At 38.9% G+C, this 27,780-nt stretch overlaps 1 protein-coding gene across 2 annotated transcripts in view; it reads left to right on the top strand.

The window, feature by feature from the left end:
• The window catches only part of PKHD1 (PKHD1 ciliary IPT domain containing fibrocystin/polyductin), a 485,172-nt gene that overhangs the window by 42,069 nt on the left and 415,323 nt on the right, over positions 1–27,780 (top strand). For both annotated transcript variants that reach the window (XM_024248417.3, XM_009241952.4), the window contains exons 23-33: positions 320–447; positions 2,746–2,930; positions 3,845–3,967; positions 5,202–5,307; positions 5,842–6,117; positions 13,291–13,421; positions 15,851–15,986; positions 20,730–20,925; positions 21,185–21,252; positions 22,899–24,506; positions 25,469–25,612. In XM_024248417.3, coding sequence (XP_024104185.3) covers positions 320–447; positions 2,746–2,930; positions 3,845–3,967; positions 5,202–5,307; positions 5,842–6,117; positions 13,291–13,421; positions 15,851–15,986; positions 20,730–20,925; positions 21,185–21,252; positions 22,899–24,506; positions 25,469–25,612 — 3,101 coding nt within the window. The remainder of the gene's footprint in view (positions 1–319; positions 448–2,745; positions 2,931–3,844; positions 3,968–5,201; positions 5,308–5,841; positions 6,118–13,290; positions 13,422–15,850; positions 15,987–20,729; positions 20,926–21,184; positions 21,253–22,898; positions 24,507–25,468; positions 25,613–27,780) is intronic.

The following is a 27,780-nucleotide window of genomic DNA, read 5'->3' as shown; positions in this document are numbered from 1 at the left end:
CTCTGGGCAGGAAAAGCAATAAAACCATCAACTGAAAATGAAGGGTTGAGACATCTTCAGTGGCAAAGAGGAAGCCCACCATATCGGTGGGCTCTAAATGCCAACATTTTTCACTCTGAAATGATAGAGGCGAATTAAGTTACTCTAAAATGATTCTCACGTCAAGTGGTCCTGAAAACTCCCTTTCTGAGTTTCCTCAGGTCCCTTAGCTCTTTCTGGAAGGCTACAGCTTAAGCAAGACAGGACACCCTTCAGACAAGGTCCTCCTAGGTGCACACCCCAACCCAGACGTTAATGCTTTGTTTCTGATGTGCCACAGCTCTGTGCCCACTGAAGGAACAGAAGAGGGATCTGGACTGGTCCTGGTGACAACACAGAGACGACAGTGGACAAGTCCACCTCTAGGAGGACACTTTCGCATCCAGCTTCCTAATACAGTGATTTCTGGTAAAGGGGCGATTGGGGGTGCAACAAGTCTCACATATTCTCATTCACATTCCCAAGGGAACAACGTCCTGGGAGGTTGTCAGACAGGTGATAATATTAAAGCTATTTTGTTTATTTTCCAGTGTCTGAAAGTGACATTCTTAAAATGAAAGATTTGGAAAGGGACTTATTGTTAATGCTACCCAACCTTTACATTTTGTAGATGTGGAAGATGTATAGATGTGGAAACTGAGTGGATCAGCTTCCTGGGACTGTTGTAAGAAGTTAACCACAAACTTGGTGGCTTCAAACAGCAAAAAATGATTCTCTCCCAGCTCTGGGGCCAGAAGTCCAAAATCAAGTTGTCGGCAGGGCCACACTCCTGTGAAGTATTTGCTCCTACCTCTTCTGGCTTCTGGTCATGGCTAGCATGTCTTGGCTGTGGCCATATCACGCCAACCACCTCCTCTGTGGTCACGTTGCTTCTTCCTCTTCTGTCTCAAAATTTTCTCTGACTCTCTCTTATAAGGGTACCTATTATATAATTGTATTTAGGGTCCACCTGGGATAATCTCGGACAGATTTTTCCTCTCAAGACCCTTAGCCACATCTTTTGCCATATGCCGTTTATTATTTTGCTTTATAAGTTAACATTCATATTTTCTGGGGATTAGACCATTAGGCCATCTTTTAGGGGGTTCACCATTCAGCCACCTGCACTGAGGCTTGCCAAAAGGTCATACAAATAGCTGATGACAGGGTCCAGTTGTGAACCCAGGTATTTGATTCCTGGGTCAGTCGTCTTCTTTCTAGAGTTTTATAGACCAAGATACATGGTTGCCGTGGTCCGTCAGAGTTAGACTTAATGGTGACACCATATACTGTGGAGGATTTTAGTGGTCCCAACAAATGTAGAAAGAACTTTCAGATGCAATTAGAGTAGTGTTTGTAAATCTTCAAGAATACATACAATGCACAAAGAAGAAGGATTAGAAGTGATAATGATACGTTACTTATTTGGTAGAAACATGGGGAATCAGAAGCAAGGCTCAGTAGAACTTGAGAGGGGCTGTATAAAAGTTGGAACATGGTCCAAAAGTCTTTTGCCCTCCCAAGCAGAAAGTCCCTAGGCCTGCACAGGACCTTCTTGGGTGGGAGGAACAGAGTGATGTTTTTATTATAATAGGGTGACTCAGGAGAAGTCGAAGATCCCTAGGTGTTGATTCTGGTAAATGGGGGAATAAACATCAATCGTGCCCTGCCTTTATGAGGCCCGTTACTGTGCTATTTATATTTGATTTTACTTCTCATGGACGACAGCTCATCTGTAGAGACTTCCTGCTACTGATTTCTATCACTGATGATCCTCAGATCACCACCTGCAAAACAACTGGGAAAGTCAGCCTTGGCCTGGCCTTTTGAATGATGATGGATCTGAAACTCTGTATAAATGTAGAAACATGTTTTGTAAAAGCATAACAATTTCGTTCACAATTTAGAAATGCAGTGATATTTTATTAACCCTTTAGGGCAGTGTGGAATTCAAGAGAAATGCTTTTGGGTAGGTAGAAGGCAACCTGGGTTTTCATGTAAACCTGTCTTTCGGCATTGGCAAACTTCTGCGTATGGTTGGGTTTCATTTTCTTCATCCCTAAAGTAGGCATTAGGATACCCAATGACCCACCTCACAGGGCTGCTGGGAGCAGCTAATGAAATGGGAACTTCTGGTAGAGCACAAAGCAGGGTTCAAACACAGAGAGCTGTTATTCCTCTGTGGGGAGATGGAATGGGGAAGCAGGTGGTTGGGCTTAAAGAAAATTCTAATGGAGAAACTGAAGTTAAATGCCAACATTCCTCAGCTGGGCTGGCCAAGTTTTTATGGGTGTCAGCTGCTGTACGCCTCCCTCACTCCCTGTGAAAAGTGGCCAACTTTTCTCTGTTCACAGGGCCAGCTAAATTTTTCTGGGGAAGATCTAATATTTAATTAGGCTTTCAGGCATTACAAGGGTGTGTGGAGTTTACATTTTGAGTTGACAGTTGAGGTGGTTTTATCTGACATGGCTGTGCTCTCTGATTGCTATGTGATATGGTATGAGTGAAAGATAGTGTAATATAAAAAGTGGGCATCTACTTGTCTTTACCTTAGGAAAAAATGGTTTAATTAGGGCTGGGGATTCTACTGAAGTTCTATTTTGACAGAAGGGTCTCCTGAAAATTTGACAGGCATCCTGGTATGTATCGTGTTATCCTTGAGGATGAAACTCTGTAAGGTGGATTAATTGGTGTCTGTGTTTTCTGTATCAAAACCTTCTCTCACAGATGTCCCTGTACAAATTTCTGCTCATCACCTTCAGCAGCTCTTACAGAATAATGCCAATGACTTCACATCCAGGTACCTCAATGCCAGTGACTTCACTGTGAAGGAGGATCTATACACTTGCTACGAACATGTGTGGACCTTGTCCTGGTCCACTCAGATTGGGGATTTGCCCAATTTTATCAGGGTATGTATAGTATCCCTTCTAGTGGTATGGATTTGCTGCCCTGGAGAAATTCTGCAAAAAAAAAATCAGAATTATATGAATGGAAACTGTCACGAATTATTAATTTTGTTGGAATATTCGAGTAAAGGGATTCTATGAACTTTCTTTCTGGAAGTTTTCAACACATATTTTATATCTCATATCCCTGAAAAAGCAATTTAAACCCAACATCTCCCTTCTTAACTCAGTGTAGGTAGTGAAGTTGTTGGTCAGTGTCCACCATGCAATAATTCTACATCTGTTATTGGATAATTTAAGCAGATGTGATTGACTTAGATGATCGTGGAAGCAGATGGCATAGCAGAAGGAAGTTTAGAAAAGAATTTGCTGTCTTTGGGTAATGACAAAACCAGATGCTCTTGCATATTTAGGGTTTTAAAAAATAATCTAATGATCATCTAGCATTTGGTTATTATAAAATGAAGCCCAAGATGAAAATTTTTCCTAGTTGTATGGTGTTGTGGGTTATCTGGTTTTCAATCGAAATTCTAGAAAGGAGATGGAGGAAGAATGGGAGACCTTGCTCTTATCTCATGGCACTGTTTCTTTCCACTTTATTTTAATATTTTGGATTGCAAACATATAAAAGGGAAAAGCATGGAGAAGCAAAGTGTCTCAAGACTTAGAGAGAAGATTGATTTATTGTACCTTTTTTGGCGATCCACTTGCAAATGAATATTTCTCTAATCTACTGGGACTCTCCTTAGCCATTATTTACTGTTACATTTCTATATTTCAATTCTATGTCACTCTGCTTTCACTTTCTAGCTGTCTGATTATCTGAAACACAATGTGAAAAGACTCTTTATTATTTGATTAGACAAGATTAGATTTTGGTTCCATGACAGAATTTACCAGAAATGTAACCATCTCAGGTCTCTGATGGAAACCTTACTGGAGTGAATCCTGCTGCAGCCATGCGTGTGGTATATGATGGTGGAGTTTTTCTTGGACCCATATTTGGAGACATGTTGGCTACTGCCAACCAGCATAGTCAGGTGAGACTGAATGGGCCACCCTAAGTGCAAGCTCCAGTTTCAAGTCTAACTCACTCCTCACTGATTTGTAACATGGACCCATTGATTTAGCTCTTAAGGGTCATTTTGCCGATGTGTAAAACAGGGGTACTTATGGCTGTCCTTTTTCTACCCCCACAGGGTATGTACAGTTCCCTGAAAATATAAATGCCTTGTAACCACAATATTCTATTATAATTATTGATACTATTGTTATGGTGCAAAAAATTGAGAGTCTCTATAGCTAAATATGATTTATGCTTCTACCTGGTGGTATCAAAAAGTAAATGAGCTAAGTCATTCTTTTTGTCTTTAAAATGTCCTTTTATTTTTTTCTATCTTCCCATATTTCTGTTATAGGTCACCTGCTTTCAATTTGATAAAGTTTTAAAATACAAAAGCAATAAAGAATAATATTATCAACACCTGGGTACCCAAACTGAAAATTGACATTGTCAACATTTTGATATATTTATATTTTTTGTCATTATGGAAAAAATGAAACAGTACAGATAAAATTGAAGTGTTCTTTATTGTCCATGCCATTCCAATACCTCTTCCCTTAATAAGGAAACACTGTCATAAATATGATTTGTATGCTATTAATGCATTTTTTATACATAGAGAATCAGTGGGGTCACATCTTTTTTACCTTTCTCATTTCCAAGTAGTTTTTGAGTTCTATTAGATTAACATTAGTTTCAGTGAAAGGGAAAGATATATAGTCTCTCTTTAGGAATCTACCATTCTGTGACAAAAGAGACCGCAAATAAAGTGTCCAAATACACTCTAGTCTTTAGTTATGTATTCACAGAGTGGTGGAAGGAATGCACCAAATTTGTTGGTCTTTACTAGCAAATAAAGGGGTTGTCACATAAAGTAGGTACCTGGTTGGAAATACAGAGTGATAAGAAGTCCTTATGCAGTTTAAATTTATGAAATTTACTTCTATATGACAGAGATAAATTTACTCAATATTTATCATGTTTAATTACAGAAATGAGTTTCAGCATGTCCACCATCATTTTAAGAAAGCTTCATGTGTTTTGAGTCATTCATTGCAATTTAAGATTAATTACTGGGAAAATAGAAAAAAGGAATAAGAATTAGCGAATCATGAACACGTTTCAGCTTGGGAGCACTTCACAAATATTTTATGAATACCCTGGTAGATATGAAATGCATAAAATGGAAAAGAAATTTTGCCTCATTTCAGGTGGTTGTGCGAGTGAATGATGTACCAGCTCATTGCCCAGGTTCCTGCTCTTTCCAGTACCTCCAAGGGTCAACTCCCTGTGTCCATTCTGTGTGGTACTCCATTGGTATGATTTGTGACTTGGCTCTGAGATGGGCATAAGCCTGAGACTTGCAGTGATTTTGTTAGAGGCCATGTAGCTGGTGACGGGTGGGTAGAAGATACATTAGTTCACTAGGCGGAGGTTGAGTAACGCAGCAGAAAGTATATCTTTTGGTCCATCTAAGGGATATGGTCATGATTTGAAATGGGGAGAGGTGGACTTTTGATGACTAAAAATGTTTTATTGTCTTTGTCCTTTATTTTGAAATATTATGTTCTTTTAAAAAATTGAGCAGTGATCACTTCTCACTAGTTAGAGAAAATTTAAGATGGGGCTGTATACTACAATAACAAATACACATGGCCAATATTTAATTCAGCATTCAGTTCCTTGAATTTTGGGAGGGGATGGGGGCAGAGAAGGAACATTTGATGATAGTGAGAGGTCTCTCAAATGAAGTAATATCACTGAGAGATTATTTTATTTTTTATTTTTATTTTTATTTATTTATTTATTTATTTATTTATTTATTTTTTAAAATTTCTTTCCTCCTTTAAGATGGCGACATCAACCTAATGATATACATTACCGGAACTGGTTTCTCTGGTGACTCCCAGTTCTTGCAGGTTACAGTGAACAAAACGAATTGCAAAGTTATTTTCTCAAACCAGACCAATGTAGTCTGTCAGACAGATTTGCTACCTGTTGGAATGCATCGGATCTTGATGTTGGTGAGACCCTCTGGTCTTGCCATCAGTGCCACTGGAGAAGACCTCTTCCTAAATGTGGAACCTAGACTGGATATGGTGGAGCCTTCCAGAGCTGCGGATATTGGTAATCTGGGGAGGGTCTCACAGTATGTCTGACCCTCTGAAGCTAGTGTTCTTGCCGATAGGAATCTAGTCCTTCTGTGTAATGAATTCCATATTCACTGTGACTCACTGTCTTTTGTTTACTGACATAAATATTTAAATGAGCAACAAACATTTGAGCCCTTAAATGAACTCACTTGACACATAAAGGATTAGAGTTTGGCTGGTGGTATCAGGCATAATTGGGTCCTACATAACTTTCATACATGTTTGATATTTCATAAGTTTGTGAACTGATGCATACTGGGATACTTGGCTAGCATGCAAAACCGATTGCCATTTGAATAGTGGGCAATACAGAGGGTGGTGGGTCTTGTCAACATAGCCTTATGAATTGGGTTAGTTCTCTGGAAAATCAAATATTTCTCCATGACTTTCTGCTTTCTGAGGGACACAGCCAGTTAAAAACAACCCAGCCAGATTGCAAGAATCTCAGGAATACTGATGGTTATGTTTGTTAACGAATAAACATTAGAGCATAAAACCCTTTTCTTTAATACTTTGGATTTTTGTCATGGTTTATTCTGGAGTCCAGAGGACTGCAGCTTAGAACATATTTAAAAGCAGTGTGGTTTGGCCACAAACTCATTGTTCAAAAGAACAGATTTTTTTCTGACCCTATTTTGCCTAGAAGAGTGAATTATGAGGCCCACCCCACCTTGTTTCTGCACATAAAACAAAGCAAGCATAACTTGCATTTATTTCTCCATGATTTAAGGAAAGTCAGATGATATATGGAGCTCAGAGTGAACGATCACATTCTGTATTAACCCAGTAATTATTGGTTTGAGTGTAGGGCATAGTGTAGTTTTCTCTATAGATTTATAAGGGGCTTTGATCTTCTTTCAAAGTTACCTTTGCTGTTCAGGCCACACATACCTTCTTTAGCTCCCTCCACCTTAAGGCAAACAGGTGACTCAGTCATCTTTGTTTCCCCTAGACAAAGTGCTTTGCACAGGTAGGGTGGCCAACTTTCCCAGTTTGCTTGGGACTGAGGGGGTTCCCAGGACACAAAACTCAGTTTTAAAACTGGAATGCAGAACTCTTAGTGCTAAAACTTGGTCCTAGGAAAATTGGAGTGAGTTGGTTACCCTATCAGAACATGCTGTTTAGTGAAGGGATTTCTAGGAGGATTGTACATTATTTTAGCAAAAGATGGAAAACTCTGAGAAGTGATATGCCAAGTGGGTAGGAATTATCTTTTATTAAGACTGTGGGGAAAGGAAGAGGGAGAGAGAGAGGCTCTAGCTGCTGATTTCCTTATTACTGGATTTAAACTTTTTCTATTAATTCCTCCTTTGCCCCGCCACCTATGAGTTAATCAGTACTCACTCACTCAGCACTTATTGGGCCATCCCATATAGCCCTGTGTGAGGTGCTGAAGACCTTGGTCCTTAAAGTGTGGTCCTGGATGAGCAGCATCTGTAATACCCAATAGCTTGTTAGAGATGCAGAGTCTCAGGCTCCACCCCAGACCTTCTGAATTAATCTGCATTTTAACATGTCCTCAGGCGATCTCTATGAAGAGTACAGTTTGAGAAATGATGCTGTAGGGGATTTAAAGAGAACCAGGCTGGGGCCTGTCAGCAAGAAATTTACAGAATATTTGCTTATGTAATGAATGGATACAATAATGTGATAAATCACCACCTACCCATTTGCAGAAGCAAAACCCTTGAAAGGATTTTTTTGAGGAAAATCTTGGCTTTGCTTTACATACTTTCTTCATTCATTTTTGCGCTAAGATAGCATTGTCTTCTTTAAGGTACGGACCCTTGTGTGGCCATAGTCTCAACTTTCAAATGAGAATGGCAAGATGTCATCACCTCTTCAACCTTTAATTGTTACTATCAACAATAATCATAATGACAATTTATTTAGCTTTTATTACCAGGCATTATTAATTCTGGGGATACAGTAAATAAAAACAAATGCTCTGTTCTTGGGGCAGTGATAGTAAGTGTATAGGATAAAAATCAAGAATGGAAGGGGATGAAGAGGGATGGAGTAGATGGTTGTGATGGGAGGGTCATTGGCATTGGAGGAATGACATGAGTGGCCTTAGAGAAGGGAGATATGGGTGAAGTGAAGGAATGAATTCTGGGGAAATCTTAGGGAAGACAGTTCAAGTCAGAAGGAACATCAAGGAACATCAAGGAACAAAAAGTCTTGAGTTGAAGTGAGACTGGCTTGTTCCAGAATGCCATGGAGGTTGCCATGGCTGGAGTAGATTGAGTGAGGGGAGAGTAGTAGAAGATGACCCAAAGCAAGTTATATGGCCTTGGGGGATATGAATGGCCCTCAGCTCACTCAGCTTTTATTCTGAGTGAGATGGTGGCCATTGGAGGATTTCAAGCGAAGTGACATGATCTGACTTAGGCTGCTGTGTGAGAACTCACAGTAGGGAGGCAAAGATGGAACCAGGAAGACCGGTTAGGAGGATATGACAGACATCCAGGGGAGAGATAATGTTGGCTTGGCCTAGAGTAGTATACCTTAGAAATAGGTAGGATATTTTATTCTTTTCTTTACCACAAGGATCTCTTTTTTAACTTAAAAAATTTAGATATAATTCCCATATCATAAAACTCATTTTTAAAAAGTATAAACTTAGCAGTCTTCAGTATATTCACAAAGTTGTATACCTCATCACCACCTGATTCAACAACATTTTCATCATCTTGGAAAGGAACCTGTATACATTAGTAGTAACTCACTGTTTCTCCCTCTTCCCAATCCCTGGTAACCCCACAGATCTATTTTCTGTCTAAGTGAATTTGCCTATTTTAGACATTTAATATAAATAAAATAATGCAACATGTGACCTTTTACATCTGGCTTCTCTACTTGGCATGATATTTTTAAGGTTCATGTATGTTGTAACATATATCAGTACTTTATTCAATTTTATGACTAAACAATATTATATGGTATGGGTATACTATATTTTGTTTTCCATTCATCTCATCATGTGCACTTGGATTGTTTCCATTTTTTGATTATTATGAATAAGGCTGCTATGAATATTTGTGTACAATGATTTGCAGGAATATATGCTTTCAGTTCTTTTGGATATATACCTAAAAATGGAATAACTCCATGTTTAACTTCTTGAAGAATTGCCAAACTGTTTCCAAAATGGCTGCATAATTTTACATTCCTACTAGCAATATAAGAGGGTTCCAATGTGTATTAGTACATTCTTACACTGCTATAAAGAACTACCTGAGACTGGAAAGTTTATAAAGAAAAGAGGTGTAATTGACTCACAGTTCAGCAGGCTGTACAGGAGGCTTGACTGGAGAGGCCTCAGGAAACTTACAATCATGGCAGAAGGTGAAGGGGAAGCAAGCACGTCTTCACATAGTGACAGGAGAGAGAGAGCAAAGGGAGGTACACGATGCACTTTTAAACAGCCAGGTTTTCTGAGAATTCACTCACTATCACAAGAACAGCAAGGGGGAAATCTGCCCCCATGATGCAATCATCTCCCACCAGGACCCTTCCCCAACACTGGGAATTACAATTTGATATGATATTTGGGTGAGGACGCAGAGCCAAACCATATCACAATATCTCCACACCCTCAACAGTGCTTGTTATTATTATTACTATTTTTCACAGTAGCCATCTTAATGAGCATGAGATGATACCTCATTGTGGTTTTGATTTTCCTAATGACTAAAGATGTTGAATATCTTTTCATGTGACTATTGGCCATTTATACATCTTTGTAGAAATGCTTATTCAAATCTTGCCAATTTTTAAATTGAGTTATTTGTCATTTTATTGTTGAGGTGTAAGTTCTTAAAGTATTTTGGGTACTAATCACTTATCAAGTAAATAATTTGCAAACATTTTCTCCCATTGTATGAGTTGCCTTTTCACTTTTTTTTAAATAGTGTTATTTGAAGCACACAAATTTTTAATTTTGTTGAAGTCCAGTTTATATTTATTGTTATTGCTTGTGCTTTTAGTGTCATATCTAAGAAACTATTGCCTAATCCAATGTTACAAACATTTATGCCCATGTTTTCCTCTGAGGGTTTTATAGTTTTGGCTCTTATATGTAGGTACCTGATTCATTTTGAGTTAATTTTTGTACATGGTATGAGGTAAGGGTCTGTATTAGTTTGTTAGGGCTGCTGCAATCAGGTACCACAAACTGAGTGTTTTAAACAACAAAAATTTATTGTCTCATAATTCTGGGGGCCAGAAGTCTAAGATGAAGGTGTCAGGAGTGTTGGTTCCTTCTGAACCAAACTTTGAGGAAGACTCTGTTCCATGTCTCTCTCTTAAGTTCTGGTGTCTTATAGGCAATCTTTGATGTTCCTTGGCTGATAGAACACCGCCCCAATCTCTGCCTTCACCTTCACATGGTATTCTCCCTGTGTCTTGCTTGTGTCCAGATTTCCCCCTTGCACCCCACTGCCAACTTTTTTTTTTTTTTTTTGAGACTGAGTCTCATTCTGTTGCCCAGGCTGGAGTGCAGTGGTGCGATCTCAGCTCACTGCAACTTTTGCCTGCCAGATTCAAGCAATTCTCCTGCCTCAGCCTCCTGAGTAGCTGGGACTACAGGTGTACGCCACCATGCCCAACTAATTTTTTGTAATTTTAGTAGAGATGGGGTTTCACTATGCTGGCCAGGCTGGTCTCGAACTCCTGACCTTGTGATCTGCCTGCCTCGGCCTCCCAAAGTGCTAGGATTACAGGTGTGAGCCACTGCACCCGGCCCAAATGCCCCTTTTTATAAAGATACCAGTCATATTGGATTAGGGGCTTGTCTTTTTTTAGTGTGACCTCATCTTAGTTTAATTACATCTGCTAAGATCCCACTTCTGAATAAGATCACATTTGGAGTTATTGGGAGCTAGGGTAATAAGATAAATTTTGGTGGGGATGCGGGAGACATAATTCAGCCCTAAACAGGGTCCAACTTTATTATTTTATATATGGAGTTGTCCCATTTTGTACATGTGCAAAAATATTAGTAGCATAATTTCCTAGAAGTTGAATTGCTGGGTCAAGAGGTTATTTGCATTAAAAATTTTGATAAATATCAAAAGATTCTCTTTAGAGGTTGCATAATTTATTGCCTATGCAGCAATGCATATGAGTGTTTATTTACCACTCATATGGTACCACTCATTTATCTAACACGGTGAGTTCCCAACCCTTTTGACACTTACCTATTTTACAGGAGAAAAAGAATATTTCATTGTAGTTTTAATTTGCATTTATTTTATTGAGAGAGAAATTGAATATCTTTTCATGTGTTTAGGGGCATTGTGTTTCCTTTTCAGTGAAGTGTCTGTTTATCTCCTTAGCCCATTTTTTCTAATAGGGTTACTGTTCTTTCTTACTGATTTTAAAGAGCATTTTATGTATTAAGGATATTTGCCCTTTATTGTCATTTGTCTCCTTGTTTTTTATTTTGGAAATTCATAAATATTTTTAATTTTCACGTAATAAAAGATATCTTCCTTTTATGGCTTCAGGATTTGTAAAATACTTAGGATAGATTTTGCAGCTCTGAAATTATATGAAAATAAAAATTCTGCCATGTTTCCTTCTAGTCAAAAAACTTTCTTTTTAATATTTAAATATTTGATAAATTGGAATTTATTTTGGCGAAGCATGTAAGGTAGAAATTCAGATTTAGTTTTTTTTCAGTGATATTTACTCATTTTATTTACTGAATAAATAATTTATTTTGCACTTATGTGAAATGTCACTTATATCCTACCCTATAGCCTCATAAAAGAAGAAATCTGCATTTCTTCTGGACTATATTTTATTTTACCACATAGTTGATACCATAGTTACCGTATAAGATTGGCAGAAGACCTCTTTACACTTCTTTTTGAAATTTTGTTTTCTGGCTATTCTTGTTTAGTTTTCATTAAACTTAAGAATCAGCTTGTCTAATTTAAGTACAAATTCTGTTTATATGTCTATTGAAATTGCATTTATGCTTTAATTTATTAAGATATGTCACCTTTATGGCGTTCACTCTTTCGATCCATTTATTTTAGTTTTCTTACGTAAGTTTTAATCCATCCATTAAGTTCTTCGACAGTATTTCAAATTTTTTTTCAATTTTTTCATCTTCTTAATTTGTGTTTTGAAGTTTGTTTCCAGATATTGTATATTTTATATCACGATTACATATTGCTGTTAGTTATGCACTTAACTTCAGGGTATTAGTCCACCAAGTCACACTGTCCTCAAAGGTTTTCATCAGATTTTGTAGATTCCCCTTTCTGTCCCCAACATGCCTGAAAGTAGTCTTGCTTCTGCATCCCCCCCACCCTCAAGGCGGGTAAGGCTGTTTGGTGGCCTCACTGCCTCTCTTGTATCTGGGAGATGGCAGACCAGAATCATCATTATACATCATCTAGATCAAAGGCTGCTCCTCCACATGGAAACGTGTGCCATGATAGCAGAACTGGAGCCAACTCTCTTCTTGCTAACATCTGCAGGAAAGAAATGGGGGTTTCTGTGGTTGCTCTTTAGTGATCAGTAGAGAAATTCTGATGGCGGTGGGCAGTGATGCCACTCATTTCTATATTTTCACAGTGACCTGAACCTAGTATGTGTAGTGTCAAATCACAAAGCTGGAAGGGCTAACATTATTATTTAAAGATGAGGAAAATGTTGACCCTTCAGCTCAGGGACCATAATACAATGACCTGCTTAAAGTAGCTGAGCAATCTGTGGCCCTGACCCTGACTCTCAGCCACTGTTCCTTCCACCATGATGCTCTGTTGCACTTGGTTTCTTAGGAAAATAATATGTTTTATAGGATTGCAGGAATGATATTCAAAATCTAGGCCAGAAAGAGTTTTCAGAGACTACTTGTTCTGACTTGTGGCACGATTGTGTCCCTAGGTTTTACTCTTAAAGTTCTTCAGGATGCAGTGCTACCTCTCTCTGCCCTCCTGTCACTATTTCTCCCTTTCTATATGATAGTTTATATATTTAACTCCAGTTTTTTTCCTGCAGTTTGAGCATTGCCTTTGTTTTGACTAAGGAGTTTCATATTTTTATTTCATTTTATCCATCTTGTGCGTAATTAATTTTTGTCTGCCTGTATGGTTGGTGATCCCATTTCAATATGCTGTTTTTGTTACAGGAGGGCTCTGGGCCACCATCCGAGGCTCTAGTTTGGAAGGTGTTAGCCTGATATTATTTGGATCTTACTCTTGTGCCATCAATGTCACTACAAGCAATTCAAGCAGAATTCAGTGCAAAGTTCCACCCAGGGTAAGTGGATTCCTTTCATATCTCTTTCTCTCTGGGTGAGTGACCACTATTAATATAACATTTTCAGTGAATCACTTCTTAGAACTAAATGAACTGATGTAAACTTTTCATTATGATAATATGCTTGTAGTAGTTATATTGTCTGTTTTGCTATGAAGTGGGAAACTGACCCCACCAATGGAGCTTGTAATTAACATCAATTAATTTGTTAAAAAGAAGACAACCAGGCAGTTCTGGTCTGTACTGTCAGTAAGTATTAGTGACACATAACAAATAAATTCAGCTAGTGCACATTCTGGGTGTTGGCTTGCAAGGCTTATATATTTTGAAGTCTCCCTTCTCTATTAAGCAAACAATAAATAACTTAGTTTTCATCAGCAATTTTGTTTTCTGTATGGGTATGAATTGTAGAACTTAGAAACTTCTAGAATGTGTGATTTCTAAGAAATATCTTCTTAGTTATTCTCCATTGCTTCCTTTTCCCCTTAAAAACAAGTCCCTGACCTCTTCCTTTCCTTTCAATTAGTGCTATATCATGGCCTATTAGGGGATTTGAGTCTGGGCCCTTCCCTGGTACTGTTGGGGAGAGTCACACGCACAGCTGCCGCTGAACTTTCTATTCAGAGTTGACTTAAGCAGCATCAACATTCCTAGCACACCCTTGGCCCCAAAATAAAGATCCCCTGGGAGATAAGTTTCAAAATATTCTTTGATCACTAGTCCTACATTTTAATCTCATCTAGTTCCTTAAATATTATGAAAAGCTAGCTTTTATATGTAAACTACATTCAATTCCAATATGTGGTTGTACTCTAATTTGTTTAACTATTCCTTATTACCAGACACTTAGATAATTTCTAAATTTTTCTTATTGTAAACAACAGGGCTTTAATCATCCTAATAACTATGTTTTGGGGGTACATTTCTTTTCTCAGGATAAATTAATATAAATTCTAAAGCTTTTGATATGTAGTATCCAGTTGTCTGAAATTCCCTTTCAAATTATACTCCCACCATCATTGTGCAAGTGTCTGATTTTTGGCACTTTGGCCAGTACTGGGTTATCACTTTATTATTGTAATATATATTTGCCATTTTAATGGGTAAGACATGTACCTCTTAATTTCTTTTACCAGAGAACATAAACATTAATAAAAAGTAAATTTTACTTTTGATCCAAGTGATAGATGCATAGGTTACAAGGAAAATAGTAAATTATGTTCTCCTGCCCCTCCCCTCCCTTCTTCAAGCCCCCCTCCTGAAACAACTTTTAATTCTTTCAAATATAGTTACAATACCATTTTTATTTTAAATTAATAAAACCTGTTTATATTATTCTAACTATTTAGATGATGCTGGCAGAACCAGGTAGTATATTTTTTTCTTTTATAGTTCTTTTTTTTTTCCCCTAGAGTTCCTATTTTATTTTCTAAACATGTCTTTTGTTTGTTTGTTTGTTTGTTTGTTTGAGACAGAGTTTTGCTTTTGTTGCCCAGGCTGGAGTGGTGCAATCACGGCTCACTTCAACCTCCACCTCCCAGGTTCAAGTGATTCTCCTGCCTCAGCTTCCTGAGTAGCTTGGATTACAGGCATGCACCACCAAGCCCAGCTAATTTTTTGTATTTTAGTAGAGATGGGGTTTCCGCATGTTGATCATGTTGGTCTCGAACTCCCGATCTCAGGTGATCCACCCGCCTCGGCCTCCCAAAATGCTGGGATTACAGGTGTGAGCCACTGTGCCTGGCTAACATGTCTTTCTTATAAGTTAAACCCAACATCTTTTAAAAAAAGGTTCCATCATATCAGTCATTCATTTTCCTTGAAGCTATCTCTGTTCTCCTGTTTCAATCTAGCCTGCTTATTTTCTAGGTTTATTCTACAGATTTTATCCTAGTACTTACTTTGATTGCTTTCTTGGGTAGTCACTGTTTCTTGGGTTTCAGACATATATATATATATTTAAATTATTATTTATTTTATGAGATAATAACCATAAGTACATCCTATGAAAGAGTGTGTCATAGAGAAATTTTCTGAGTTCTCACATGTCTGAAAGTACTCTCATACTTGATGGATAGTTTAGCTAGGTATAGACATTTATTTGAAATTGCCATATTTTTGCAGAAACATTTGGTGTGTTAATTGCAAATAATTCTTATTTACCCCTTAGAGCATGTCGTTATGCATCTAACACTGCATTTGCCTACCAGTCCAAGCACTTATCACTCTGGGTTGTGGGGGTGGGGGCAGGATGGGGAGAGTATGTAGGATTGTAGAGAAGAGAGAGACTTGGAAGTAGCAAATATACCCTTTAAAAACAACTTTCTTAAAATTAACTTTTAAAACTAATTCTATATGGAGTTATCTTCCCTTAGTCAGTCCTACTTTAAAATAAAACTGAGGTTTAATTTTTAAAATTGATTTTTCAGGGGAAAGATGGACACATTGTGAATGTGACTGTGATCAGAGGGGACCATTTTGCAGTTCTTCCCAGAGCATTTACATATGTCTCTTCCTTAAATCCAGTTATTGTGACTCTGAGCAGAAACACAAGCAATATAGCAGGTAAAATATGTGATACTGCAAGATCTTTTTCTTCTTAGAGCATTGATCCTATAAAAAGGGCAATCAGTGTCCTCTGAAATTTATTGTATTTTGGATTTAAGTTTTTTCTTGAAAGCTAGGAGATTGCTTTTTACATCTTAGCCATCATCAAATCAATCTCCTGATATCTGCTTTTCCATCTGTAAAATGGAACCATTGTACAGATGGGACCATTTCTATCATGAAAAGGATGTGGGAATTCAAAAGTTACAATTCAAAATATATTTCTTGAGCATTTAGTAAGTGTCAATAATGATAGCATAAACATATAATAGATGTAATTTAATCCTTGCCCCAAATTTATAGGATTATTAGCTTCAATTTACAGATCAGGAAATTAAGGAATGGAGAGAATAAGTAATTTATCTAAGATTTGAACACAGGTCATCTATTTGTATATACCAAGTACTTATCTACTTGTAGGTAACTGTAAAATACTGCTTTTTGACAGCAGGTTCTATTGTAGCAGTTATTTAATATGATTAGAGAATAGGATGTTCTGATTAACTTAGAATTCTTGTTTCTTGAGACATTCTATGTATAAAAATAATGGATTCATTAGCACCAACTACGTGAAAGAATTTTTCTTTGATGATTCAGAGGATATGGCAAGGTAGAATTATAATAATTTATTATCATGTAATTCCATATAGATTTGGAAGAGTAGCAGGTAACTTCCCTTTCTGGTGAACTGAATGCCAGATAACAGGGTTTGTGGTAGCCATATCTAAGGGTTTATTGTAAAAAGACCATCATATTTCCCAAAGAAAAAGCCTGAACTCAATTTTTCTGGTACTACTTTCATTTTCCATAGCTCAAGAGTACATAAATAAAGAGAAGTGTCCTTTAGCTTCCAATATTATTCAGCTCAGATAGTGCAGAAGAAGAATTTGCTGCCTCAGGCGACTGAAGTGTGTAAAATTCCTTAGTGGTATAGATTCTTCCCAGTGAGGTAGAAAAGGGAGGGGGAGCTCCATGTTATATTCAGATTTCAGTGATTTTGGCTTTTAATAAAATTTCTTACCTGTAATGAAAAGAATAAATACATTATATCAGTGCCAAGGAGGCATCTAGGATTAGCTTGACAATTGACCAAGAGCTCCAAAAGTTATGTTGTTGACACATACAATTCAATGCATTCTTTTCAGAATTTGTACTTGCATTTAAGTCTTTCTACAAGCAGAATAAAAAGGAACATGTTATAAAATCCACAAAGTGTGGTAGCCTTTTGGGAATGCCTCTTTTAAGTTGGAGTGTGGCACATCTCCATCCAAGAGATGATGTTGATGATGACTGTGAGGCTGAGATGAAATGAAAATAAAAGCATAAGAGGGACCAAGGATGGGGAGTGCTGGTGAATTTGATGTGCAGGACCATTAGTGTTGGTTTCCGCAGTCAGGAAAAATGGAATCTGCATGAATCCCAGCTCAACCACTTGTTAAAAAGAATAACTTTCAAGAAATTAAATTTAACAGAGTTTGTTTGAACGAAGAATCATAGTAACTTATAGAACCAGAAAAGGTTCAGAGAGCTGCACTATGCCACATGGGCAGGCAGCATTTATAGACAGAAAATGGAAGTGAGGCCAGAAACAGCTCCCTGTTTGCCTTATTGGAGCATGGTCTGATCAGTTGGCAGCCTGTGATTAACTGAGGCTTAGGTAGTTGAGGCTTTCAGTTTATCACAAAGTTGGGTTGCAGTTCTTTATGTAGAGACTCAAGGTACAGAGACAGCCTTAGGCCAAACTTAATTGAACTTACCATACTCCTTGGGTAAGATATTTAACTTCTTTTATCTTCAGTTCCTTCGTTTGATAGGTGGGAATAATTCTTTAAAGGTAATCATGAAAATAGGAGATAAAGCAGATAAAAGTACCTGGTCCAGGAATTGACACAGAGTAAGCACCAATAAATCTTTGTTGAAGTGAATGCCATCATTCTGCCAGATATTGAATGCTTTATAAACAAGCCAAAGAAAGGCCCTGCCTATTGGTCCTATTTTTTTTTTACTTCTTCATAGCACCCCAGGATCCATTAGCTCAAAAGCCCACTAATGCTAAATTCAAACTTTTACACATCCACTTGTTTTCAGTGTAGCCAAAATAAGCATATTTTTAGCCATTTAAAGTCCTCTTGCTTTGCATGCCCCATGAAACTGCACCCATCAGTCAGCTATAGGTAAGAAAACCCTGGGGCTATAAAATACCCTAAGCCGCTGATGCCTTTGGAGCTCTCTGTCCCAGAGGCTACTCACCAGGCTGCTGAGTGACATCATCTGGACACAGAACCCCCATCTCTCATCTTCCCACCCCCTCCCAGTTCCCTTGCCTTCTTCCCTTTCTGGATGGTGTCCCTATACTGTTGCCTCTGGAAGGTCTCATGCTGGGAGACTTCCTCCTCCTCTGTGAATCTGTCAAAATACCACCCAAATAATGCTTGTTTTTTGCTACTGCTGCCTCGTAGTCATGTCCTTTTCTTTGATCAGCACTGAAATCCCTTGAACTCACTACACTGAAGCTTCAGACTTCCCAGTAGAGATTGGGAAGACATGCAGTCAAGAGAATGGGGAGCGAGGAAGAAAATGAAGTTAATTAAGGCCTTTTTGTGTGCTATATCATGCCAGATACTTTCCCAGGATATCTAACAAACCACATGGGATGGGCTTTATTAACCATGTTATTGATGAAAAATCCGAGGCTTTGGGAGCCGTAAGTAAATCACCCAAAGTCAGAGAGGTAGTAAAATGGTAGATCAAGGATTTTACTTCAAATGTAGTAAAATGGCAGATCAAGGATTTGAATGCAGGTGTCTTCCCACCACACCACATCCCTCTTCTTTGACTTTTCTCTTTCAAGCAACCTCTTTCTCCTCCTCATCTAATTGGCCATGGCATCCCATAGATACCAGCTCTGCAGTAGTCCTCAAATGTTACAGGCTAAAGGAGCTAGAGATGCTTTAGCCCAAGCCATGTCTCAGTGGCCACACTGGGACACAGGAAAGGTAAGGACATTTATTTCCACTCCTGCTGTTGCCCACTTGATTTGGTCCACTTGATTAAGACTACAATTGTCTGCAGATTGGATTTCTCCTCCCCTATCTTTTCAATTTATCTTAAAGACTGGAAGAACAGTTTTAATCATGTCTTTTCCTTGCTTAAAAGTCTTTGGCGGTCACTGCCGTCCACTGAGTTAAGCAGACATCCCTCTGGCTTGGCTTTCTTGGTCTTTGGCCCTAGGACCACCATCAACTTGGCCTATCCCCAAAACAGAACCCTACCTGTGCCTTCCAGAACGTCACCCAATTCTCTTTTTTCTCTCCAAGCCACTGGGTGATTAAGTGAGAAATTGCTATGAAAGGCTTTGGATAAAAACCGTAAAATTTCTAGAAGTAAATGATAAGCCCCCTCTTCTCTATGACTTTCTTTTTGGATTTATCTTTCAAGCTCCAATTCAATTCTCATCTTGCCCATTCCATCTTTCCTGATATTCATAATGTTGCTCTGATTTGAGCAATCCCAGTGCTTAATTTTCACCTCTCTTATAGTATGTCTTTCACTGAAGCAATTTTGTCACCTATTTTGCTACCGTTGAGGCTTCTTTGAGGGCAGGGTCTGTGTTTAACTTATTTTGTGCCCCTTGCAGCATCTTCCTCATGGTACTCAATAAATATTTGAGTTAAAAGAAATTTCATGAAAGTGTTCATAGTGTACACATTTTAATAGAGTTGCTAATTAAACTAAAAAGGCATTGAAATGCAAGACAGAAGACTGGGCTCAGGTCTTGACCTTTTTTTTTTTTTTTTTTTTTTTTTTTTTTTTTTTTTTTAGTAATTATTAATAGCTATGAGGCTGTGGCTGCTGAGCTTAGTTTCCTCAAATGCAAAATGCCAGTCATATTAGTTGCCCCATATAAATCATCAGGATAGTGTGTGGACCAAGTGGGATAACATACGTGAAAGTACTCTGTCAGTTATGAGCTACTAAACTCACATACAGCATTACTGTAAGGTTCAGTGCACACTCAAATATAGCTTCAGACTTCTGCCAGTAGAAAAGTGGAGGTTAAGCAACCAATATGTGGTGCTCTTTTCTGGTTATAAAGACCATTAGCTCTGCAAACTTCTTGATTTGCGTTTGCGTGGAAATAAGTTAGTGTCTCTTGAATACAATTGTCCTGCCAATTTTTCTTTTTATACCATTGAGGTTACAGACCATATCTCTGTTAAAAGAGTTATTAGGCCAGGCAAGGTGGCTTACCCCTGTAATCCCAGACCTGTGGGAGGCCAAGGCAGGCAGATTGGTTGAGCCCAAGAGGTTGAGACCAGCTTGGGCAACATGTCAAAACCCTGTCTCTGAAAAAAATACAAAAATTAGCTGGGTGTGGTGGCACATGCCTATAATCCCAGCTGCTTGGGAGGCTGAGGTGGGAGGATTGCTTGAGCCCTGGAGGTTGAGGCTGCAGTGAGACAAGATAGCACCACAGCACTCCTGGGTGACAGAATGAGACCTGTCTCAAAAAAAAAAAAAAAAAAAAAAAACAAAGTTGTTAGAAGTTTCTTGAAAAATTTAGGTTGGTATCGAAACTCTTAGAGTATTATGCATAGGGGTGACTGTGAATTTAATCCAAAAAGACAGTTTTAGAATTGAATAGATGGTTGAGCCCACAAACCCCACATCTCAGAGGCTATTGGATTCTTCTCAACACAGGCGGTGAGACCCTGGTCATTGGAGTGGCGAGGCTGGTGAACTATACGGATATGGATGTGGAAGTCCACGTCCAGGATGCCTTGGCTCCGGTTCACACACAGTCGGCTTGGGGCCTGGAGGTGGCACTGCCCCCACTGCCAGCTGGCCTCCACAGAATTTCCGTCTCTATCAATGGGGTCAGCATTCGCTCACAAGGGTGAGGTGGCCACTTGCATTAATTTGGGATTTGTTTGATGGTCTAGCATTCAGCTAGGTAATTCTAGTTTTGAGTTAGGTATTTTCTTTTTCCCTTCGAAGTTAGAGGTTTAAGACGTGAACATCAGAACACTGGAACAAATCTTAGAGACTTTACAGACAGTTTGCTCTTCTCCTCAAAATACATATGGCTCTTCTGGCTTACTCTTTCTTATCTCTCTCTGTCAGTTATTTCCTAAACATCTCCCTGTCTTCTGTAGGGTTGATCTCCACATCCAGTACCTCACAGAAGTTTTCAGCATCGAGCCTTGCTGTGGGTCCTTGCTGGGTGAGTGGCTCTTATGTGACTGTTATCAATTATCCAGCAATTCTATTTGCTGGATATTCAGATTTTGTTTCTGGATTAATTTGCCATTGAGGTCAGAGAGAGGGGAAACAGGAGAGAAACTTTCCTCAGGCTCCAGGCACTGAGGGGTGTTTTTAAAAGGGTGTTAAAACTTGGTGATTCATTTGCTCAGGAAATTAAGGAATTTTTATGACAAGGAGATGTGCCTACTTTTCTTTTTTCTTTTTTTTCTTTTTCTTCTTCTTCTCCTCCTCCTCCTTCTTCTTTTTTTTTTTTTTTGAGACGGAGTTTCACTCTTGTTGCCCAGTCTGGAGTGCAATGGTGCCGACTCGGCTCACTGCAATGTCCGCCTCCCGGGTTCAAGTAATTATCCAGCCTCAGCCTCCTAAGTAGCTGAGATTATAGGCACCCACCATCATGCCCGGCTAATTTTTGTATTTTTAGTAGAGATGGGGTTTCACCATGTTGGCTAGGCTGGTCTCGAACTCCTGACCTCAGGTGATCTGCCCACCTCGGCCTCCCAAAGTGCTGGGATTACAGGCATGAGCCACCATGCCCGGCCGAGATGTGCCTGCTTTTCTAATGAAAAGAGGATGAAACATCTGATGGGTGATACTCTAGAGTGGATATGAGAAAAACAAGGGCAGCATGTCCTGCATTCGCCATTTAGATGCTGTGCATGCAAGGAGGGGAGGATTGAATCTGTGGGTCTTCACTTTGCATGAGAGAGACAGATGAAAGACTCAGAAATAGAAACACACATGCTGATATGGGAGATGGAAGAACAAGACAAATAGACCAATCTCTAAAACTATTTTCAGAAGGAATGGAAAGTGATCTAGTGGCATGTCAATAATAGTTGTGATCATGTGTAAGATAGCACATTATCCTTTTTGGGTATAGTAAAATCCTCTTAAAAGCCACGTTGTACAGTTTGGTTATGCTGTGGGTCATGTTGCTCCAATCCTGTCCTGAAGATGGGGTTTGATCTTTGGTGGCCTCTCTACTGGAGAGTAAGGCAAAGATTCTATGAAGGTAGCAGCAAATTCACCAGCACGATTCAATGACTTTTAATGTCTCTCATGTATATGGAATATACAATATATGGTACAATAAATAGAATATATTAGAATGTATAATATATGGAATATTGGAATATTATATAGAACAATATAAATGACAGAATACTTCAATGAATTTGATTTTTCATTAGCATATAAGTTGAATGTATACAGGACAATGTACAAATAGTCTATATATAGCATACAGGATAATATTTCTAATAATATAACATGATAAGAAGACTAAGAAATTTGATTTTTCATTAGTGTCTAAGTTGATCAAAGTGGTGGCTTCTAGGATATACAAAGGTACTTGAAAAGTTTGTGTTGAAGACATCCTTCCTATATAACAATTTATATTATTTTACTGTTATGTGAATTTACCACATCTGACTCCTGTCTAAATAATCACAAATTTAGCTTTGGTGGGGGTGAGAAAAAATAATTGAGGTTTCACTAACACATGCCCTACCTTCCACTTAATTGACCTAGGACTTCCACAGGTGCTATGAGTTCTTAGTTCAGAATATCAGCTGTAATATTTTGTTTTCCATATTCATACTTTAGGAGGGACCATCCTCAGCATCTCAGGAATAGGCTTCAGCAGGGACCCAGCTTTGGTTTGGGTACTTGTGGGCAATCGGTCCTGTGACATTGTGAACTTAACGGAGGTGAGCATCTGGTGTGAAACCCTGCCGGCCCCCCAGATACCCCATGCGGACACTCCCACTGTTCCAGCTGCCGTGGAGGTCTGGGCTGGCAACAGGTCCTTCGCCCATGGTCCTTCACCAAGCTTGGTGGGGAAAGGCTTCACCTTCATGTATGAAGCGGCAGCAACACCAGTAGTCACAGCCATGCAAGGAGAAATCACAAATAGCAGCCTGAGCCTGCATGTGGGAGGAAGTAACCTCTCCAATTCAGTCATCCTTCTGGGGAACCTGAACTGTGATGTTGAGACACAGTCCTTCCAGGGCAACGCGAGCCTGTCTGGATGCTCCGTCCCTCTTCACAGTCTGGAGGCCGGCATCTATCCTCTCCAAGTATGTCAGAAGCAGATGGGATTTGCTAATATGTCTGTGGTGCCCCAGCAATTTGCAGTGATGCCTCGGATAATGGCCATCTTCCCATCGCAGGGCTCGGCATGTGGTGGGACCATACTTACTGTGAGGGGGTTGCTTCTTAACTCTAGAAGGAGGTCAGTTCGGGTTGACCTCTCGGGTCCTTTTACTTGTGTGATTTTGAGTTTGGGAGACCACACCATTCTCTGCCAGGTTAGCCTGGAGGGTGACCCCTTGCCTGGAGCTTCCTTCTCCCTGAACGTCACAGTCCTGGTCAATGGGCTAACCAGTGAGTGTCAGGGGAATTGCGCTCTCTTCATACGGGAAGAGGCAAGTCCTGTCATGGATGCCTTGTCCACAAACACCAGTGGGTCTCTGACCACAGTGCTGATTAGGGGTCAGAGGTTAGCCACCACAGCTGATGAGCCGATGGTGTTTGTGGATGATCAACTTCCTTGCAATGTAACTTTTTTTAATGCAAGCCACCTTGTGTGCCAGACAAGAGACTTGGCCCCAGGACCCCACTACCTGTCAGTTTTTTATACAAGAAATGGGTATGCTTGTTCTGGTAATGTTTCCAGACACTTCTACATTATGCCCCAAGTGTTTCATTATTTTCCTAAGAATTTCAGCATGCATGGTGGAAGCCTCTTGACCATAGAGGGCACAGGCCTGAGAGGACAGAACACCACGTCAGTCTATATTGACCAGCAGGCCTGCCTGACAGTGAACATCGGTGCTGAGCTCATCCGGTGCATTGTTCCCACAGGGAATGGCTCTGTTGCCCTGGAAATAGAGGTAGATGGACTCTGGCGTCACATAGGAGTCATTGGTTACAACAATGCCTTTACCCCAGAATTGATCTCTATTTCTCAGAGCGATGACATCTTAACCTTTGCAGTGGCCCAGATCTCAGGAGCTGCAAACATTGACATTTTTATAGGAATGTCACCCTGCATGGGTGTCTCTGGTAACCACACAGTTCTTCAGTGCGTGGTCCCTTCCCTTCCGGCCGGGGAGTACCATGTCAGAGGCTATGACTGCATCAGAGGGTGGGCCTCATCTGCCCTGGTGTTTACCTCAAGAGTTATTATTACAGCAGTGACGGAGAACTTCGGTAAGTCAAGCAAATAAGACAGCACACTTTCTTTATGTAAATGAATTGGTAGCTCCTTTCACTTCTGGAAAGTAGAAAATTAACGCGATCTGCCTGATGGAAGGAAAGAGAAGCCCACTGGCTTCTTATAATCCCAGTTCTTTCCTGAGGCTTGTCTTTGTTATGCTCTGTTTATGAAGATTTTTAAAATTTTTATCAAGGAAACCGTGCATATTCTCTAAATGTTTGATTGTATTTTAATTTGATGCATTAACTGAATTTGTATTTTAAATTAAATAACACCATTTGTAAGAGCTCATAATTTGATCATTTAAGAACATAAATGACTTCACCTAGTTTTAGACCCTATCTGCCAATTTGCATTGTTTAAAATTTATTAAGTATGATTAGTTTTTTATCATTTTATAATATTTCACAGGCGGACTCATCTTTCAACAGTAATAAGCCAAATGCACAGAACAATTAAATCGGTTGAACTGTTTTCTCCGTTTAGATATACCAAAAATTGCCTAGCCTTTCCTAGAATAATATGGATAGAATAATCCTTTGAATCAGAAACATAGATGCTTAAAAATTCTGGAAGGAGCCATAAGAAACTCTATACCTGGATACCTCCGGGGAGGGAGTCAGGTGGTTGGGGGAATTTTTATTTTCATTTTATGGCTCTTTGAATAAAAAGTTTAAAAACTATAAATAAGCATTAATTTTCTATATAAAAATTGTTACATTTTAAAAAAAAACCTCTTTAACACAACAGGGTATTGAATGTGATTGGAGTCAGACAAGGCCAGAGCCTAAGTGGAGAGGAAACTGAGGCCAGCAGGCACCTCAAGCCAGTTGTGTGGATTCTGAGGATGTGAAAAGAAGGATGGGTAGTGAGGAAGCAAAGGTTTGAATTTTGAGTTGAGTGAAGAAGGGAGATTTGCCTGTATGATCATGAACTTGTACCTTTGTCTTTAAAGGCTGCCTGGGTGGAAGGCTGGTGCATGTGTTTGGAGCGGGATTTTCTCCAGGGAATGTCTCAGCTGCTGTGTGTGGTGCTCCCTGCCGAGTCCTGGCTAATGCTACAGTGTCTGCCTTCAGCTGCTTGGTTCTGCCCCTGGATGGTGAGTAAAGATGCCACACACATATATTTTAAAGCATATATATGGAAATGATATTCTTTGGTTAATTTTATTTTTGTGATTAAAGCTGTACTGACTACTAATTTCTCTATGTGTGCCTAGGAAAAGAATTTCTGTACTCCTCATCTAAAATGATAGTTAGAATCTGAGGCCACCTGTTACAATGATTCATCATAACTTTTGTCATATTAATATGTCAATGTTAGATGAATATTGAAACACTTACCACCTGTGTTCTTAACTGCAGTCTTAGGATGACGGAGGAAGTAATTCTGAATTCTGAATATTAGTTTCAATGACAGCTATAGGAGTCATGGAGGAAACAAGCTCTTGGCTTTGTTCTGAGGTGAGGTTGCTGAAGACATCTGCTTATTGGAGGTATCAGTAAAGGGATGGAGATTGTCAAGCTGGATATCACTTGAAAATTAGCTTTGTGTGTTCAGTTTTCGGTTTCTTATTATAGGCAAAAGAGCCAACACTCATGTTGTCTTCTTTTTCTGCAATATTCACATAATTACTTATTTCTTATTCAGTAAAACACAATTGCTCACTACTTTAAGCTGCGTAGCGATCATATAAATTGTGGTAAGAGAAGCCATGTCTTTGTGGGGAAAGAAATGAGAGGGGAAGTTGCAAAGCTTGGGGATTCACAACACATGGTATTACCCCACTGAACTTCAGGAAAAAAAGTCAAAAGGAAGAAATTACTGTTATTACTACAGGACCTTACTGCATCTGAGATAGCTCACATTTAGCCAGGTGATTACCTTATTTGCCTAATCCTAAATCTCGTACATATGCACTTAACCGTTTACATACCTCCTTTCTGTGTAGTGTTGTAAGTTTTATTCCTAATTTATTTGTCTGCAACTTGAATGTGGGCTAAAGATTTACAAAATGATAAAAGCACCACATCATCTGAGCTTGGATGAGAATTTAATGATGGATAATGCTACTGTGATGGAAATTTGTGCTGTGTTGTCTTATACAAAGAGGAGAAGGAGGGGAGGGAGGAGGGGGAAGAGGGAAGAGGAAGAAGAAGAGGAGGAGAAAAAAAATTTTGTTTAAAATGCTAGAAATTGAGTTTCCTATTATCATCATGTATATGAGCACATTATGGAAGAGAGATAGATTCCACAATGGGAAATTTAAGATACAATAGAAGATTGAAGTTCAAAACATTGTCTGATTCACTGCTCTACCTCCTCTGCTTGGAACAGTGTTGCAGAGGGTATGTGCAAAATTAGTGCTTGATGAGGAATAAATGAGAGATTGGGAGACAGCGTAAACAGAAAGCTAAGACTGCACATTTATAGGCTCTAATTTTTAACTAATACTGCTACATTTTTTAAAAAAGCTTTCACATATACACTGCTCAAATTAATATACTTTTAAAAGCCCCATGTTATTATTTCAAAACACTTAATTTCAACTAGTATAAGATAAAAATCAATGATGTTTCAGGGTCAGGTAGGTTGTGATATTTTAAGTTTTGTAACTTCTAGGGGAAGAATAATAAAATAATTATTCTGTTTAGAAAGATTTAGAAAAGAACTCAACATTCCTTGATTTTTTAAAGAGGAAAATTAGTTGGAAACTGTAACTATTTATATGGCCACTAGGTGTCACCAAACACTCATTGATTGTGCAAGGCACACCTTTACTCTAGAGGAATGCATAATTTAACTAATTTTCCTTTCATAAAAAAGTCTTTTAAAAGACTTTCAATCACAATGTCTAAAGATTGAGAGGAAATTGTGAGAGCCAACTCCAGAGGTTTCTTACTTAAGATCCAAGATGGGATTTGGGGATTCTGTTAACCCGCTGAAACTGGAAGAAGCATTTTGAGTATATGATTGTGTATTTTTTTTTCCCCAAGGAAGTAGGTCTATAATGGACATCAAATTGTCAAAGGGGATATGTCTTAGACATTACTAGAAACTACTACTAATTTCTCCATTTTCAGACAGGATTGAGTACAACCAAGTTAGCTAAGAAGCACTTGTATTTTTAAAGATTTTTCAGGGGAGGATTTCCCAGCAGCAACCCTTATAAGTGTTTCACAGTTGCTCTTCTCTGAGAAATCCATCCTCTGCCTAATGGATGCTCCCCTACTCTAATTTTTTCAACCTTAATCAGCGGATGGTTCT

The sequence above is a fragment of the Pongo abelii genome, chromosome 5 (genome assembly GCF_028885655.2).
Source record: "Pongo abelii isolate AG06213 chromosome 5, NHGRI_mPonAbe1-v2.0_pri, whole genome shotgun sequence".
NCBI classification, from domain to species: Eukaryota; Metazoa; Chordata; class Mammalia; order Primates; family Hominidae; genus Pongo; species Pongo abelii.
This window is presented reverse-complemented; position numbering and strand designations above follow the sequence as displayed.